The 18,855-nt window shown below is 46.9% G+C and overlaps 3 protein-coding genes across 3 annotated transcripts in view; all 3 read left to right on the top strand.

The window, feature by feature from the left end:
• Positions 1–3,063: 3,063 nt before the first annotated feature.
• Positions 3,064–4,420, top strand: LOC311311507 (homeobox protein MSH-C-like; the record flags this gene model as incomplete). Its single annotated transcript, XM_084441234.1, has 2 exons — positions 3,064–3,478; positions 4,005–4,420. The coding sequence occupies 2 exons, from the start codon at positions 3,064–3,066 to the stop codon at positions 4,418–4,420; spliced, it is 831 nt and encodes a 276-aa protein (XP_084297360.1).
• A 1,874-nt stretch (positions 4,421–6,294) lies between these two features.
• On the top strand, positions 6,295–11,589 carry atp5pd (ATP synthase peripheral stalk subunit d). Its single transcript, XM_084440646.1, has 6 exons — positions 6,295–6,314; positions 6,756–6,931; positions 7,523–7,619; positions 9,944–10,015; positions 11,030–11,092; positions 11,413–11,589. The coding sequence occupies exons 2-6, from the start codon at positions 6,801–6,803 to the stop codon at positions 11,542–11,544; spliced, it is 495 nt and encodes a 164-aa protein (XP_084296772.1). The 5' UTR covers positions 6,295–6,314; positions 6,756–6,800; the 3' UTR covers positions 11,545–11,589.
• A 928-nt stretch (positions 11,590–12,517) lies between these two features.
• Positions 12,518–18,855, top strand: part of LOC311311720 (patatin-like phospholipase domain-containing protein 6) — a gene marked incomplete at its 5' end in the record, with an annotated part of 38,598 nt that continues 32,260 nt past the window's right edge. The window contains 2 exons of the mRNA XM_084441474.1: positions 12,518–12,578; positions 14,284–14,312. Coding sequence (XP_084297600.1) covers positions 12,518–12,578; positions 14,284–14,312 — 90 coding nt within the window. The remainder of the gene's footprint in view (positions 12,579–14,283; positions 14,313–18,855) is intronic.

The following is an 18,855-nucleotide window of genomic DNA, read 5'->3' as shown; positions in this document are numbered from 1 at the left end:
AGGAGGAGCTCCAGAGGGTCCGACGACACTCCCAGACTCTCCCAGGACTGTCGGTGACGCACAGGAACCATGCATTGTTTGCATCTTTCTGTTCAGACAAAATGAAACAGTAAATATAAACGTAAAATAAGATGTATAGAATGATTGGGACTTGCAGTTCTTCTGTTTCTAACCTTTGATTAAACCTGATATGGACCACTGTCTCTATCCATCTCCCTCACCCTAACCCTCTAGGACCACTGTCTATCCATCTCCCTCACCCTAACTCTCTCTCCACTGTCTCTAGCCCTAACCCCCTAGGACCACTGTCTCTAGCCTTAACCCTCTAGGACCACTGTCTCTATCCATCTCCCTCACCCTAACTCTCTCTCCACTGTCTCTAGCCCTAACCCTCTAGGACCACTGTCTCTAGCCCTAACCCTCTAGGACCACTGTCTCTAGCCTTAACCCTCTAGGAGCACTGTCTCTACTAGCCCTAACCCTCTAGGACCACTGTCTCTACTAGCCCTAACCTTCTAGGAGCACTGTCTCTACTAGCCCTAACCCTCTAGGACCACTGTCTCTACTAGCCCTAACCCTCTAGGACCACTGTCTCTACTAGCCCTAACCCTCTAGGACCACTGTCTCTACTAGCCCTAACCCTCTAGGACTACTGTCTCTACTAGCCCTAACCCTCTAGGACCACTGTCTCTACTAGCCCTAACCTTCTAGGACCACTGTCTCCCTCACCCTAACCCTCTAGGACCACTGTCTCCCTCACCCTAACCCTCTAGGACCACTGTCTCTAGCCCTAACCCTCTAGGACCACTGTCTCCCTCACCCTAACCTTCTAGGACCACTGTCTCTACTATCCCTAACCCTCTAGGACCACTGTCTCCCTCACCCTAACCCTCTAGGACCACTGTCTCTAGCCCTAACCCTCTAGGACCACTGTCTCTAGCCCTAACCCTCTAGGACCACTGTCTCTACTATCCCTAACCCTCTAGGACCACTGTCTCTAGCCCTAACCTTCTAGGACCACTGTCTCTAGCCCTAACCCTCTAGGACCACTGTCTCTATCCCTAAACTTCTAGGACCACTGTCTCTAGCCCTAACCCTCTAGGACCACTGTCTCTACTAGCCCTAACCCTCTAGGACCACTGTCTCTAGCCCTAACCTTCTAGGACCACTGTCTCTACTAGCCCTAACCCTCTAGGACCACTGTCTCTACTAGCCCTAACCTTCTAGGACCACTGTCTCTATCCCTAACCCTCTAGGACCACTGTCTCTACTAGCCCTAACCCTCTAGGACCACTGTCTCTATTGCCCCTCTGCCTAACCCTAGCAGGTTATAATTACTCAACCTTATCAGAAACAAACAGATCAATCACTTTATTTGGGATTATATTCGTGGCTTATATTCAGTTTAATAGTAACGTTAACTCTGCCATGAGCTAACGTTAGCTAATTAGCTAGCTAGTTATCTAGCTACAGGAGTTCAGCTACATTTCACGTCGTTCATAGGGTATTCAGTAACGTAAAATGTTACTGACCATGTTACCATTTCAACCATTCGCAATATTATATATAGAAAAATGTATTTTCTCACCAATTTTGGGATCTCGGTCGAACGACCACCGAACGCAAGACGCGGCCAATTCCCAATTCTTCTTCTTCTGTTAGGATTTACAGTCAGCGTAGATTCCCGCACATTTCCCACTGCTATTGACCCTATAGCTGCCCAATCAGATTCAACAAGTAGTAAATCCCTTTCCGGTTGACACATTTCTAATGTGATTTCTGGTTATTGTCGTTGTGTTTTGGGGAGTTGCAATCGTGGTTTCCAATTTGCGATTGTGTTTTCTCTCTTGCTGTTGTGTATTCTGTCTTGCGTTTGTGTTTCCGACTTGCGGTTGTGTTTCCGACTTGCGGTTGTGTTTTCTGACTTGCTGTTGTGTTTTTCAACTTTGCTGTTGTGTTTGAACTTTGCGGTTGTGTTTTTTGAACTTGCCGTTGTGTTCCGGATTTGCCGTTGTGATTTGCACGCGTCGGCCACCGTACTACTCCTTTAAACATTATTTTTGATGTCAAGAGCTTCCTTCCAGCTATGCACTGGACTATGAAATATTTCGAGGACAATTGGTTAAGTGGAGTTAACCGTTGCGTATTCCCCCCGAGGTAGCTTCCTTTTTTCATCCCTCCTAGGCTGGCGCCTTGAAAAACACAACTTGTCTGGCTTATTAAATAGTTTGACCTGAAGAAAAAAACGCCCGTTGCTTCTCAACCGAGGCTATTGTGTGTCTGAAACGGTCCAATGACAGGCCTTAAATTGCCATAATGCTTTGTGACCAAAAGACGACATATCTAATCGATTTCTTCTTCACTTTTGCCTTTTTCTCTACGTGTGTTTTTACTGTAATGTTAATATAGCCTACTTCAATGTTTGTTTGTGCATGTAGACCTACGCCTATCCACATTTTACATTTCCAGTTTCACATGTTGATAGTCTAAATCATATTAAAGGCGTTACGCGTATCATAGCGTTTGGAAATGATGAAAACACAATGTCATCCGTCACTCCCTCCCTCATCCGTCACTCCAGTTTCCCTCGCATTCTTTACTTATAGTATCAAGGAGTTTGTTTGAAGGTGAGATTAATTCATTGAAAGGTTACAATGAAGCCTCGACTAATGGATGTAAATACTCAAGAGGCCTCCCCACTGGTTAATTGCGCTAAAATTGGTCCACTTTGTGTTGCTCGGAGACAAAACCCCTTGAGCTATCAATACCCTCGCTCCGCACGGGGTCGGCACTATTAACTTCTCCTTTTCTTTCAAGGGGCCTCTTGATGTCTCTCAGAAGGCAGATGACCAATAGGAGCAGGGCCAGGGACGTCACGATGCCGACTTGACGAGCTCATTGGACGACGCGGAGAAGGGGAACCGTTTACTGCCCTTTTCTAGACGACCTCGTCCCGTGCGCTCCGGTACCGGGCAGTGTTCTGACAGCGCGAGGACGCACCGGAGGACGCACCGGACACTATCACACAGCACGCGGTTCCTCCCACTAGAGACACGGAGGTGTATGGCCCCGTACCCTTCCAGGATGAATCCCACACAGGGGGCTCCCTCCCAAGAGATTAAACCGCATCCAAACGAAGAGTCGGATACCGAGGGCGAGGATCTTCAACCCAAAGATATGACCACCGACAAAGGATACAAAAATAAGACGTGCAGTCTACCGTTTAGTGTCGAATCGTTGATTTCGAAGAAGACGACCTGTCGGACTTTCTACTCCTCGTCAGAGTCCAGCCTGGTCCAGCCGAAGCCCGTGCTGGCGCAGGACGGTCAGTTCTCACCAAGGACTTTTTACGCGGAGAGGAAAGTTTCTGCAGAGAATTCTCAAAGCGCGTCGGACAGTCCGAATGACGATAGTCCAGAGTTTTGCGAGAAAGACCAGAGCACTTGGTACCAGACATCCTCTTTTTCAACCCCTCCTCGTAAGTCCCTCCTTCATAAAGTTATTGTTGCTTCAAGTTTTCTTAAAACCAAAATAAAACGACATATAACCACAATTTCAGCATGGTTGTTGTCCATAGGTCTACACACTGATGTCTTATGCTCTAATATTATTATTACTGGTAGTATGACTAGTAGTAATAGTATTATAGGCTATTATTGCGATTATTATAGGCTATATATTACCAGCATGTTGCACTTTTCCTTATTCTTCACACCTGTGGTGCCCTATCATTGGGGAGGTTTGTGCGCAAAGACAGTGCCAAGTTAGCCCTTCACAAAACTAGTAATTGGGGTTATTATTACTCTGCTTATTGTTACACTTTTACTTGTCCGTTTATGTAATTTTCTATGCAATATAAGGCAATTGGTGTATATAGTAGCTACATGAAAACTGCAACACGTTTGGTGGGAGAACGTTGTGGTGCATGCGTGCATGGGAAACCTAGCATTTTCCAAACGAGTAATTATGTGAAAACTTTCTTTCCCCGTTGCGTGTTCCCTCAGGGAGCTCGAGTCCACCTCCGTGTACTTTAAGGAAACATAAAAACAACAGAAAACCTCGAACGCCCTTCACTACCTCGCAGCTGCTCGCGCTGGAGAGGAAGTTCCGCCAGAAACAGTACCTGTCCATCGCCGAGAGAGCCGAGTTCTCCAACTCTCTCAACCTGACGGAGACCCAGGTCAAAATCTGGTTCCAGAACAGGAGAGCCAAAGCAAAGAGACTGCAGGAGGCCGAGCTGGAGAAGTTCAAACTGGCCTCGAAGCCCATCCTACCTGCCTTCGCGCTCCCGTTCCCCCTAGGAGCGCACATGGGGTCTCCATCCCTGTACGGACCTTCCAACGCTTTCCCAAGACCCACTCTACCGGTCCCAGGACTCTTCAGCGGACCGGTCACTTATGGAATGTACTATTTGTCTTAGGACACTGCCTTTAAGAAAATCTTTAATGTCTTAAATATTATGGCTGCAATTACACTCACCATAAGAAGGGTGGATATGTTTTTCAGTTTGTCTGAATAACACATTTTTGTATCCCTATCTTAATAAATCATCTGAGCTTCTAGGTCCATGGCAAATGTAGGCCTCAATGCCGGATGTCATTTTTATAATAGCCCAAAACGAGGCTATATTCTTGTAGGCTAGTGTTGGCCACATTCTCTTATTATATGGATTTTGGAGATATTTCCAGATATTCGTAATGAGGTGTCTTATTTTGTAAATTGCCTTTCATAAATCGAATGTGGACAGTTTGGTACTATATAGCAGAGCCTTAAACCTATTTTATTAACCTTCTTTATTGCATAATTGATCACCTTTTTTGAATGAACACCGTATTCCCACCTCAAGAGGTGGAGCGTCACTGTTCCGAAACAGCACACCAAAATAAACCCAATATCCCCGTGCGTAATTTGTGCGTAAAGCAACAAAAAAGTACTTAAAGGCCTTAAATAAAAGTGCCTTGCAAGATTATTATTTTTTATAGTGATCTCGAAAAGATCACGTCTGATCTTAGATGATGAACTTATGAACTTAGATGATGTTTATACCTTGACTGTTGTTTTTCTATTACACGTTGTTTCTATGCCGTAGCAAAAAAGGCAAAGTATCAGCATGTCGCTGAAAGTTTCTATTTGCAATTCTGTAAATCCTATTTTTTGGAAACAGACTACATCCATACGGTTACAGTACATTTCTACTCATACACTGTTGCCTTAAGACCAGATACAATGTGAGAGAAACCTATGAAATGAAATTGATTTTTATTTTCAAGAAATATGCTGTATCGCTGTAAATACAATAATTAGGTCTCACTTGTCCTGCAACATTGCTTGGAAAATATGCAGGACTATCGGTATTTATTGAATATCCTTGTATCTGTACTGTGTACATATATGGTTCTATTTTAATTATTCAGTTTAACTTGTAAAAAGTGAGTTCAATAAATAAACAATATAATTTCCCTGTGTTGAAATGATTGAGTTCCACTCAATGAATGCAACAAAATAATTATATTAGCCTGCAATGACACTGAAAACGTGCATATTTTGGTAATTCCAGATCCCTTCAAAATGTTATATGAATTAAATATTGCTTACACTGCCTATGGGCAAAAATTAGCCCAGCTCTCATGGGTCACTATTTTCTAAATTATTTTTATATTTCCCCAAAAGAATAAGAATTTCCAGCCTCGTGCGCTGGTCACCGAATCACTCAAATTAACTGATGTGTGAACTTTCAAAGAGCCGCAACCGCCATGAATTATAGTTAAATTGATAAGCGTAGGCCTATCGATATTAAAGGTAGGCTAGTCTAATTATAATTATTATAGCTAATTTCGTTTTATTACATACTGTGTCTACTTGATTAGTCTGATCACCTCGTCATGGAGTCTGATAATGATCCTAAACACCCGGATAGTCTAAGAGACTAACGTGTCTTAATAAAGGCTATAGCCCTACATGTTCTCAATATTAACTAGGCCAAAATAATGTAAATTGTCTTTTCTATGTAAACATACAAAACAAAACAAAACAAAACGGCCTTTTAGGTGATGCAATGCCTCTAATACGACCATGGTCTCATCGAAGAATCCTAATATGATGTTTGTTGAGGTCGATTTTCTTCATCACAAGCTTGCTGATGGTCTTATCATCGTATCATGCGCCAACGGGCCCCCATCAGCTCTAATTCACCGTCCCATCCACCAGAGGGCAGCATCATACTTAGCTGTGATTCATCCACGTCCATACCAAAGAAGAAGAAGTCGACTTCCGCATCTGCGCAGTGTGTGAAGACGTTCTGTACCGCAGCTAAGGTGAGTCCACACAGCTAGCTCTTCAATCAATCACTTACATGAATGTTTCCATTTATTAGTTGAATTTTGAGTAGTATGTTTCACACAACCCGTGTTTTCTCGTGACATACATGGTATATAACCAAACATGTTCCGTTTTCCATCGTGAAATGACTCTGGAGTGAGAACATTGTGACCTTGGCTGCTAGCTAGCTTAGCTAACGTTAGCTTAGCGTGAACCCGTTTAAACTGTCCCGTTCAGTGGTTAGCTTGCTCCACTGCACATTAGGCCTACAAACATCACTGTATGCCATATTGAACGGTAACATTAGCATATTAGGTTTTATCGGTGACGAATAGTAATAACCTGGCTGTCCTAGGAACGACCGACTAGCTCACGTTTCCACCCGGACGAGCTAGCTAGTTACATCATCTAATAATGCCATTTTTTCTTGTGTGAAGTGTCACCCCATCATTTCGCAGCCTCCCCTCTTATCTACCCCGAAGATGGTGAGGATGTCAGTGCGCCGTGCGGCCCTGAAGGCCCTTGACTGGGTGGGGTTCGCTGAGAGGGTCCCCCCCAACCAGAGGAGCGCGTTCAACGCCCTGAAGACCCGCACTGATGCCATTGCTGCCAAGTAAGTCAGTGGCATAGATCCACCTTATTCTGTTTCCATTGTGGGCCCCCATCAGCCCTGTCTTCTGTCTCTCTCTCTCTCTCTCGCTCGCTCGCTCTCTCTCGCTCGCTCGCTCTCTCTCGCTCTCTCTCGCTCTCTCTCGCTCTCTCTCTCTCTCTCTCTCTCTCTCTCCCTCTCCACACGAACACACACACCTTGACTTCCTCTCCCACACACTCACACACTTTCTATATGTGCCTGTAGTCTGGCTCAACGGATGTAGGTTTTTGAAACGAGCCTCTCATTGGCGACACTTAATACCAGCGGCGCCAATCAGATTCAATCCCCCGACAGTATTTTGCAAGAACACCGTTTAAGAAAAACCAAAACAAAATCTTAGCGACACCTGAGACGATTGTGATTGGTTTAAAGAAACGCAGCCCCCCACCTCCCTCAGAATAATAACCGGGTGCAGCTAGACCCTGCGAAGTGTGGAGAAAGGTCTGGTTGGACGAGATTAATGTGCCACTTGCCCTTGTTCTCTCTCTCTCTCTCTCTCTCTCTTTCTCTCTTTCTCTCTCTCTCTCACTCTCTCTCTCTCTCTGCCAACAGGCTAAACTCCCTTCCAGAGAAGCCTGTAGCAATTGACTGGAGCTTCTACAAGACTGCCGTGGCCAAGGCCGGCATGGTGGATGAGTTTGAGAAGAAGGTATGACCCATTAAAAGAGAACTCACCAGAGGGGGTCCGCGGTGGTAGCCTTGTGAGACCATCCTGATCTCACCAGAGGGGGTCCGCGGTGGTAGCCTTGTGAGACCATCCTGATCTCACCAGAGGGGGTCCGCGGTGGTAGCCTTGTGAGACCATCCTGATCTCACCAGAGGGGGTCCGCGGTGGTAGCCTTGTGAGACCATCCTGATCTCACCAGAGGGGGTCCGTGGTGGTAGCCTTGTGAGACCATCCTGATCTCACCAGAGGGGGTCCGTGGTGGTAGCCTTGTGAGACCATCCTGATCTCACCAGAGGGGGTCTGTGGTGGTAGCCTTGTGAGACCATCCTGATCTCGCGAGCTCACATCGTTTCACTGCACTCATCAGTCTGGCAAAGCTCCATTTCTATGAGGAAATATCGATTAAAATTAAGCCTGTTGATTGAGAGATGGCTTATCCAATTACCTGCCAAGTAGTTAGAGTGCCAGTGCCCGCCCCTTTTCCCAAACAGTTTCCGACCAAGCCTTCCCAGATGGTTGAGTGGAACAAACCGTCTGGCGTGTCGGGTTACCGCGGCGGTGTAGCGGACTAACGCGCCGCGCTTCGGTGCAGCTGCCGCCGGGGACCGGGGGATTCGTCACGCCACAGCGACCCCCGTCTGGCCTCGGGGGGTCACGGCCGCGAGCTGAGAGAGCCGGGGGGGAGACCCTTCGGATGGCCGACCGCGGGATTGGGGTGAATCCTCTCTGTAGAGGCGAGGGGGCGGTTGGAGGCGAGGGGGCGGTGGTTGGACTATGTCGGGTGCAGTTGTCTGCCATAATTGGGAGAAAATGTGAGAAAGTCAGGAAAAAAAACTCTTTTGCTTCTTCATCTCCCTCCTATAAAAAGCCTTCAGGCTGAAAGACCTGAGGGAGGTCAGAACCTTTCATCATCATCATCATCATCATCGGCATCATCCGCAGCGTTCCAGACTGCTTAGCTTCCAGTTGCTTTTGTTGGCTCACAGTGACAAGGCAAAATTATTTGTAGAGCACATTTCAGCAACAAGGCAATTCAAAGTGCTTTACATGAGACATTAAAAGCATCAAGAATAAAACGAAATGTAAAAAAGCACATATAAAACAAAATGCATGAAAAATAAAATACAGGAATAAAAGTTGCAGTGTATGAATGAATAATTATTTGATTTGATAAAAAGCAGCGGCAAATAGAAAAGTCTTCAGTCTTGATTTAAAAGAACAGAGTTACAGCAGACCTGCAGTTTTCTGGAAGTTTGTTCCAGATATGTGGAGCATAAAAACTGAACGCTGCTTCTCCATGTTTTGTTTTAACTCTGGGGACAGAAAGCAGGCCTGTGCCAGATGACCTGAGAGGTCTGGATGGTTCATAACGTAGCAGCAGATCAGAAATATATTTTGGCCCTAAACCATGCAGTGCTTTATAAACCAACAGCAGTATTTTTAAGTCAATTCTTTGACAGACAGGAAGCCATATAGTCCCTAGATCGAGACTTAAGACCAAGGGTGACCGAGCTTTTGCGGTGGCTGGCCCAAAGCTCTGGAACAGCCTCCCTCCACACATTAGACACGCACAGAACCTAGGGCTCTTTAAGTCTCAGCTTAAAACGCACTTGTTTTCACTGGCTTTTGAGGCCTGATGGCCTACATCCCCTGTTTTGTGTCCTGTCCTTTTATTGTTCTGTGATTATGTGCACTTTATTCTGTTTTTTGTTTTAGTTTATTTTATATATTGTACAGCACTTTGGTGCAACTTCGGTTGATTTTAAACGTGCTTTATAAATAAAGTTGACCTTGACCTTGACCAGTGTAAGGACCTCAGAACTGGAGTGATGTGATCCACTTTCTTAGTCTTATGCTGGGTTCACACTACAGGATATTTAAAATCCTAACCAATTTCAAAATCGGGTTGCATCAAGCACATAAGGAGAATCTTAACAGATATTCTTCTTGCGCATCTCATACGAGCACACACGGCAAGATTTGAAAATAACGGCTCATCACACACTACAGGATCTTATCGTGCCCGAGGGATCAACGAACCACTGGTCTCGCCGTCTCACTTGTAAAGTCGGGACTTAATAATCTTAAATATCAAACTTGTTTGATATTATCGGGGCCGCCCCGATGGGTCTGTAAGCCGATTGGGAGGTATAAGACTGGATCTGTAAACCCCTCACATTACAAGATCATCTGGGCTCACAGATGACTCACAGTGATGTCATGTTCGCTCACAGTGATGTCATGTTGGCTCTCAGTGATGTCATGTTGTCTCTCAGTGATGTCATGTTTGGCTCCGCCCCCCACAGTTCAGCGCTGTGCAGATCCCCGTGCCGGTCGACACGCAGTCCAGCCTCATCGACGGCCAGGAAGCAGAGGCGGTGAGTTGCCACAGCGACCGTGTCCGTTGCCACAGCGACCGTGCTTTGTTGTGCTTCAACTCCATAGTTTGTTTTGATGGAACCTCTGTTCATGCAATGGTTACATTACATTTAAGCAATAAACCACGAGAGGCCGTGTTTTATAGTGATTTTATAACAGCTAGGGGGCGTTGTTAGGCACGACGCGAAGCGGAGTAAAACCCCCCTAGCGTTGATTGACGGGTGGATGTTGTGAGATTATTGGTCTAAAATCTAAGGTACCTGTTGTCGTCATTGCATGTGACCTACCGTTTTCCAGGAAGTAAGAAATTATATACTTTGACTAGCTGTTATAAAATCACTATAACACACGGCCTCGAGTGGTTTATTGCTTTTATACAACGGTTACTACAGCTATTAGTGTAAAATAGACACACAGCAATGTAAAATATTAACATTTATTCAAAACGAAGCATCATTCCCTCAATTCAGCCGAGCAAAATGGTTCCCCTAACAAATGGGTTGCCAAGCAACAACAACAACTACAATGCATTGGATCAAATGGGAGGCGCATTAATACTGAAAATGGAATGATATGCGGTCCCAGGTGTGTGTTACAAAGTATTTTAACACGGCTTCCAGCCAATCAGAATGAAGAACCAGAACTAACCGTTGTATAATACTGGATTTAATGTTGACTTTTAACTATTGTACATGCATCGGATTTGACTTGTACTATGTAGTTTCTGTCTAGACTGACGGGATGTCAGTCGATGTTTGTATGTCTAAGTCTGTATATTGTCAGTGTTTGTATAATTTTATGTGGACCCCTGGAAGATGAGCAACCACTGTCGTCGGAAGCTAATGGGGATCCATATAAAGAATATTAGGCACATCCTGTAGCTTGTCTTTTAAAATCTATATCAAAAATGGAATTGTTTTGAAGTTTATTTATTTGAATTCAAAAATAGTAGCCGTTTTCTCTCGGTTGTGATGGATGACGCGTTAGTAACTTAACAGTTTTCTCTCCTGCAGAACAAGGCAGCGTTGGCCTACATCGAGGGCTCCAACTCTCGCATCGCTCAGTATGAGAAGGAGGTGAGGGTCCAACTGATGTTGATGAGAAACTGCTGTATATATACATTACATTACAGTCATTTAGCAGACGCTTTTATCTAAAGCGACTAACAACAATTGCATTTAACGTAGGAAAAGCCAATGTACTACTACTCGCCAGAAAGTGCATCTCCTTTCTAAAACAAGTGACTAAGAGCATAATCTAGTGCTGGAGGCAAAGTGCAAGAATAGCAATCTAAAATACACACACACTCAAAATTAACACAAGGTTCTCTCTTGGTTTTTTTCTTGCGCTCTCTCTCTTTCCTTCCTTCCTTCCTTCCTTCCTTCTCCCTCCTCAGCTGGAGAAGTTCCGCAACATGATCCCGTTCGACCAGATGACCATCGAAGATCTCAATCACACCTTCCCAGAAACCACGCTGGACAAGGTCAAATATCCCTACTGGCCACACAAGCCCATCGCCGACCTGTAAACTCCACCCTGACCACTTAAATTACAATAAAAACCTCATATTTTACCGAGAAATGTGTTTGTTTGGATTTGTTATTGTCTGAGTTCCATTTTTTTGGGGGGTGAATATTGAATGATTCCCAGACTTGCCACCATGATGTAGTATCAAGCCTCTACCACTAGGTGGTACTGTAAGCACATAGCAAAGAGAGGATTCAGGCCTTGGGTTAGTTTGTATCACACTGTAAGTGTAAAGAATAATTGATTAAAGTCGCACGTTTGAGATCATCTAACTTCCATAGTTTGACGTATTTCCAACGCAAACAAGCTATGAGGGTGGGACATATGTTTAGAGGAATTTGATTGGAACGTTGACAAGTGGACGGGTTTTAAGAACTTTAGACAGATTCGATAGAAGGATAGCGTTGATTGACGGGTGGATGTCGTGAGATTATTGGTCTAAAATCTAAGGTACCTGTTGTCGTCATTGCACGTGACCTACCGTTTTCCAGGAAGTAAGAAATTATATACTTTGATATAAGATTACAACAAAAGTAGAATTTAGTAATTTTTTTGGCATACATCGTTGAATAGGTGAACACTATGACCAATTATGTGAACCAAAATGGGACAGAATGCTTTTTTCATTTCTGTGCGACTTTAAGTTGTCTCCCTCTAGGGTCTTTATCAGACATTTAAATGGTATACTAAAGTATCCATTAGCCCATAACAATGACAATTGAATAGATGGATACTGTATAATCCCTATGGGGGGGAAATACCCACTTCTTTATCCATGGACCTACGTGTACCTACTTTAAACACCACTAATGTAAAAACTAACATTTCGGCTACAGTATACACACTTTTTTAGTGAGAGTATACTAGTATAATCATCTCACAAATGAGATGACTGTGCACTTGAAGAGAGGAGGAAATGGCCACTCCCGCTGACCCATCTGGCCAGAGAGACAAGATGGCCGAGCATCAGGACCATGAAGGAGAGCTTCCACAACAGCTTCTCTCCTCACACGGTCCACAAGCCCAACAGCTGCAGTAGACCGACGCTGAAGACACCCCCTGGTCACAGCTCGTCATGGAGGGGATGAGAGGGGTTGTCCAGGATGGACTACAGTTTGTCCCTCATCATCCTCTCCACCACAGACTCCAGACTGTCCAGTTGTTGCCCCACGACAGAACTGACCCCCCTCCCCAGCTTGCTCAGTTTGTTGCCCAGACCTGGTGGGACAAACGTCCTCATTCTATAGAAACCCCCCCCCCCCCCCCAAAGAGACATGAGACATGACTATCAGTAGAGTGCACACATAGTTACAGAGAAAGAGTATCTACATGGTAGGCCAGTATGTGTTAGCTATCCCTGTAGTCTCTAATATGAATATTTGAGTGAATCATATAACAAAGCACAGTAAGCACTTAGCAGAACAGGCTCATAGAGAATGCCGCAAGGCAGGTGGGGAAACAGAAAGCAGAGAGTTAAGGGTATGGTTGGCTGGATAGGGACAGCTGATGACACAGAGTGGGGAGGAGCTAGTCATTGGGAGGCAGGGGGCCTTTCCAGGGGCCATAAGGTGGACTTTTAGCCGAGGACGGGGGGTGGGGGTCTCCATGGTGGCCTGCAGGAGACAGGGGGAGTCCACAGGGCCTGTTTAGACTATAAGAGGGAGAGACACTAGGGAGGAGGACAGGGTTAGTGGCTATACTGGACATCCACAGCAGACACAGAGGTATCTTTCGGAGTCAGACTCAGGGTGGTCTGCGGATGGCAGTGGAGCATCCACTGGACCTAGAAGGTAGGAGGGAGAGAGAGAGGCACTAGGGAGAGGGGAGGCAGAAAAGGGTTAGTAGCACGCAGAGCCATAAAAGCAACACATATTAAAACAGAACGTGCCAGTTGCAGAGCAACCAGCATCTGTATACACATCTAAATATACACAGTGCATAACATGATATACACCAATGTAAACAGAGGATTCACAGGCAGGCTGGAGGCTGTCTTTCTGTCTCTAGGTCCTGGCTAGTGATCGTAGGCTAGGCTGAAAAGGTACGTCTTGAGATCTCGCTTAAAGATTTCCATTGTTTCGGCCCTTCTTGGGTACTCTGGCAAGGTGCTCCAGAGGTTGGGGGCATAGAAACTGAAAGCTGCCTCCGTGTTTCTTGGTCCTGGCTTTTGGAACTGTTAGGAGTTCAGTACCTGAGGACCTGAGTGGTCTGTTGGGCATGTACCTGACAAGCATGTCTGAAATGAATTCAGGTGCACACACACACACACACACACACACACACACACACACACACACACACACACACACAAACACACACTCACACACACACACTCACTGATGAATTGTGTTATTTGATTTAACATGTTACTGTAATTTTTAACAATCGTAATTATTTTGCCTATCAAGTTTACTGACGTTGTCAAGCATGCTGATGATAAACTTTATGTTGTGCAAGGTTTGTGGTCGCTTTTCATTGCTTAGCTTCACCGTCAGTCATTGCTATAATCACCAATAAACACTCCTCGTATCGTCCCCCTAGTCAACCACGCACTGCGATTGGCTACAGATGTCAAGTTTACATAAAAGTGGGTGGGATATCGCCTCCGTGTCTCATCTCTGGATGACGATTGGTCCAATGTCGTTCATTGTCCGCGTTTTGATTGGTCAGACGCTTCTATGGAATAAAAGTAGGCGGGCTTTAATCACAGATGGTTTCCGCTATATCTGTTGTTTGACAGCAACGTTTAACGAGCACCACGTATTTCAGGTAAGGTTATCATTTCAAAACACCTTATATACTGTCAAGTACACAGTTAAACGAACAGACAAACAGCCATATAGCTGTTTAAATATCACTTGTGGTAACGGTTTTTTTTTTGTCGGTTGGGACTGTTTGAACTCTTCAGAGCTCGAGCGGGGTCCGAGTCTCATGTCAATATGCGGCGTCTCGAGCGGAGGTCAAAAAAGAGCCGTTGGCTGAATTGTCGGTTGACGATTCTACCTCACGAGCTCAACGTTATTGTGCTTATAACAATGCTAGTATTACAAGTGTACATGTTTTTAAAGACATAATTCAGGTAAAATCCCGAGTTAGCGGAAGGCTAGCGGGGTCTCGGAGGGACCGGCTCGGGGGGACCGGAGGGACCGGGACCGGCTCGGGGGGACCGGAGGGACCGGAGGGAGGGACCGGCTCGGGGGGACCGGAGGGACCGGAGGGACCGGGACCGGCTCGGGGGGACCGGAGGGACCGGAGGGACCGGGACCGGCTCGGGGGGACCGGAGGGACCGGAGGGAGGGACCGGCTCGGGGGGACCGGAGGGACCGGAGGGAGGGACCGGCTCGGGAAGACCGGAGGGAGGGACCGGCTCGGGGGGACCGGAGGGACCGGCTCGGGGAGACCGGCCCCCGGTGGAAGAACCCCCCGAGGGAGAGCAGGTGTCGGTCGGATGCTCGCCTCCGGTTTTCACGCCGTGTGAACCGTCCATCTGTCGGCCTGTTTTGCCGTGTTGCTCAGTAGCTATGATAGCCTGCGTCTATCTGGCCACATAACCGGTATCCGGTGGTTGATGTAACGTTAGCTAATCGGTCGGATTGTGGCGTTAACGTCGACTAACAAGCCGTGTCGCGCTTTTCTAAATAGACGTTATGTTCTTATCGGCTTCCGTAGGCTACGATGCGCAAAAGCACCCCAGTGTTGCGCAGGTCAGACGAGGGGGATGCGGCTGAATTAAAACGAAATGTCCTAACTGGTTGTGACACAATCTCTCTAAATAACTCTTTCTTTTAGCAAGTCACCCGTTGCAGTAAGTCAGATGTGAGTCCCGACCCGTCCCGTCCATTCATCTCTGTTTACAACACGGTGAAATACACGGACCCGTTGATTTACCAGGTGAAAGGGAACACCGCACGGCTGGGTCTATATTTGCTTTGAAACCTGAGCTGATCATAAGCCAGTTACTACTCTATATAGCCTACATTGCTGTTATTTCTGATGTTAATCAATTAATTTGGCCCGTTTTTGTCTATTACACAACTTATAACAGTCATATAACACATGTGTTATAAAGCTACCCAGTCTCCACTGTTGATGCTGGGTGTATGTTCAGACTTTTGAGGGCAAAGGTAATTTGGCCAGTGCCCCATTTCAACCTGTCTGTCTCTGTCTGTCCTCTGAAGGCTCAGTTATTGACGTGTTATCAGAGGTTTGGAGTCAAAGGCATTCCTCTGATTACAGATCCCAAGTATGTGGTCTTTACACAAACACACTAGGCCTAGAGGCTTAGCTGTTAAGGTTTTCTCTTGTTGTTTTTGTTGTTGTTGTTAACTCCTAGTCCCAAAATGTGCAGTGTGCGACAACAAGCCTGGTGTGTTGGTTGCCAGTAAGCCTATCCATGTGTGAGTGGAGCATCCATGTCTGGAGATGCTCACACTGGCTGCATTGTTTCGGGAGGACAATGACGAATATGGAGGGGTAGCTACGCTAGGCTAGGCTAGGCTAGGGCCTTAGGGCCCAACGTGGCTCTAGGTCTATAGGATAGGCAGGGAAGCTAGAGTTGTCTAGCTGCTTCTGCAAAAAATATGATTTCACTGATGGGCGAAACATAGCGAGGTTGTAGTGTTGTAACCACACAGATGAGGCTAAAATATCAATATGTGATCACTGTCCGTGACGAGGCTAAGGATTACATAACAGCTAGGTTGAGTCTCTGACTGGGGACTTTGTTTTGATGACCAGCTGACTTAAAGAGCCTCTGACTGATTTAATCGATTCTGAGTGGAAGTGTGTTGTTTCCACACCTCCTCCTACAGAGCAGCACTCGTTGGTTCCTTCCTTGTTTTCTAAACATAAACGTAGCCTGTGGTTCCATAGGTGCAGACCGGCCTCACGCACCGCCCACGGTAACGCCCACGGTAACGCCCACGGTAACGCCGCCGTAACCGCCACCTCGCTCGATTCGAGTCGACTCACTGCACACTAGGGCTGGGTATCGACTCACTGCACACTAGGGCTGGGTATCGACTCACTGCACACTAGGGCTGGGTATCGACTCACTGCACACTAGGGCTGGGTATCGACTCACTGCACACTAGGGCTGGGTATCGACTCACTGTACACTAGGGCTGGGTATCGACTCACTGCACACTAGGGCTGGGTATCGACTCACTGTACACTAGGGCTGGGTATCGACTCACTGTACACTAGGGCTGGGTATCGACTCACTGTACACTAGGGCTGGGTATCGACTCGAATTTCAAGAATCGATTCGATTCCGATTCACAAGGTTCAGAATCGATTATCACGATTCGATTCAATATCGATTCGGTTAGTGTTACTAAAACCTTTTTAAAGTTTTTTTTGAGCTGTCACCTTAATTACATGACTGCCAAGTTATGCAACACATCAATACTAGGGCTGGGTATCGATACTGATTTCCAAAAATGAATGAATTAATGAACTATTCATTCATTAAATAAAAGATCGATTTTGGGATTCATGAATCGATTCTGAATCATTTGATGTCGATGAATGGATTTTTGAAACCCATGCGTGTGATGCGATGTGGCGGGTGTGTTTAGATACAGTCGCGAGCGGCTGGGTTTTCCACTATGAGTCAGAGAGAGAGACGAGGGAGGACAGGACAGGACAGGATAGGACAGACAGAGACGGACAGCTAGAGGGAGAGAGAGGCAGAGAGAGGGAGAGAGAGAGAGGGGGAGAGAGAGAGGGTGAGAGAGAGAGAGGGGAGAGGGAGAGAGAGAGGGGGAGAGAGAGAGGGGAGAGGGAGAGAGAGAGGGGGAGAGAGAGAGAGGGGAGAGGGAGAGAGAGAGAGGGAGAGAGAGAGAGAGAGCCCTGACCGAACCCTTTATTTACGCTTGATTGCGATCGCGCATTGAAAGGACTCGCGCCAAAGAATTCCACGCGCTTTAGAGCGCGATGCTGCAACTTGCCTTGAGAAGAGAGAATACTGCTGGGTTTACCTCAGGGCTAGCTAGCCTACACCCCTGTTTACAATACACCTAACATAACACCCCCGCCCTCTGCCTGTGGTTTGACCCGTGCTGCGGTCCCAGAACCAGGATGTCACAGAGATTAGACTGGGGCGGTGAAGATATGGACCCATAGGCGAGGCACTGCTACACACAGGCTAGCGTAGCCTGGCTAACATACACAGCATGTACGGCCGGTTGTGCATGCTGTTTGACTAGCTAGCCCTCAGGCTACGGCGTGTCTGCTCTTGTGTTCCAATCGGAAGTTAATTGACGCTGGCTTAGAGCGGGGTGCGTAGGAGGAGCCCTACCAGGTTGTCCGGGGACCACAGGCTAGCGGTTTATTTGTTCGCTCGTGGGTTTTGGTTGGAACCTACAGAGGTGAGCTCAGCTTGTTTGCAGACATGTCTGCGTCCGCCTGGTTTCTCCGCTGCCGTAGGAGCCGGGATAAGGCCGGGCCTGTTTGAGACACCGAGCCAGGCTAGCAGCTCGCCTGGTTGTCTGCCCGCGTGGCGTTGTTTGGGTCGCGAGCAACGAGGGGGGGGGGGGGGGGGGTCGTCAACGAGGGAGAGGGGCAGACCGACGTATCGACCGAGAGAGAGGGAAAGAGAGGGAGAGAGAGAGAGAGAGAGAAAGAGGGGGGGTGGAGATAAAGAGACGAGGATACGGCAGGACGGAGAGAGAGGGGGATGGAGAGAGGGATGGAGAGAGAGGGGGATGGAGGGATAGAGGGATGGAGGGAGGGAGGGGAGGAGGGAGTTCTAGGCCTAAATCCCAGTGGAAATAACCCAAATTGGTGGGAGGTACTGTAAGAGGATCAGGCTCTGGGGACAGAGAGGAGAGGAGGAGAGAGGAGAGGAGGAGAGAGGAGGAGGAGAGAGGAGGAGGAGAGAGGAGGAGGAGGAGGGGAGGAGGAGGGGAGAGGCAGATGGAAGACGTAGGGTCGTCTGGTCATCGGGGGAAGATGATGTCTCTGGAGAGATGCAGTATTTAACACGGTGATGGGGGGGGGGGGGGGGTTGGGGTGTATCGACCAATCAGGGTATCATCCATCCAGCTTGGGCTAAATGCAGCTTAATCATGTCGGCCTATCAAACTGTGATCCTTTCCGATCCCTCTGTACTGGTTTAGCTTAGTTCTTTCCTGCTGCACAGAAGAGCCGCGTGTGTGTGTGTGTGTGTGTGTGTGTTTGTTCCTGTGTGTGTGTGTGTGTCATAAGGGGGTGTTATGCATGTTTTATGACTTCCTGGCGGCCGTGTGTTCTCAGTGGCTGTTGATGGACCATCCCTGTGAAGAGGCGGGGCTAGAATGGGACAGAGTGC

This window comes from Borostomias antarcticus (genome assembly GCF_949987555.1).
Source record: "Borostomias antarcticus genome assembly, chromosome: 7".
Taxonomy (NCBI): Eukaryota; Metazoa; Chordata; class Actinopteri; order Stomiiformes; family Stomiidae; genus Borostomias; species Borostomias antarcticus.
This window is presented reverse-complemented; position numbering and strand designations above follow the sequence as displayed.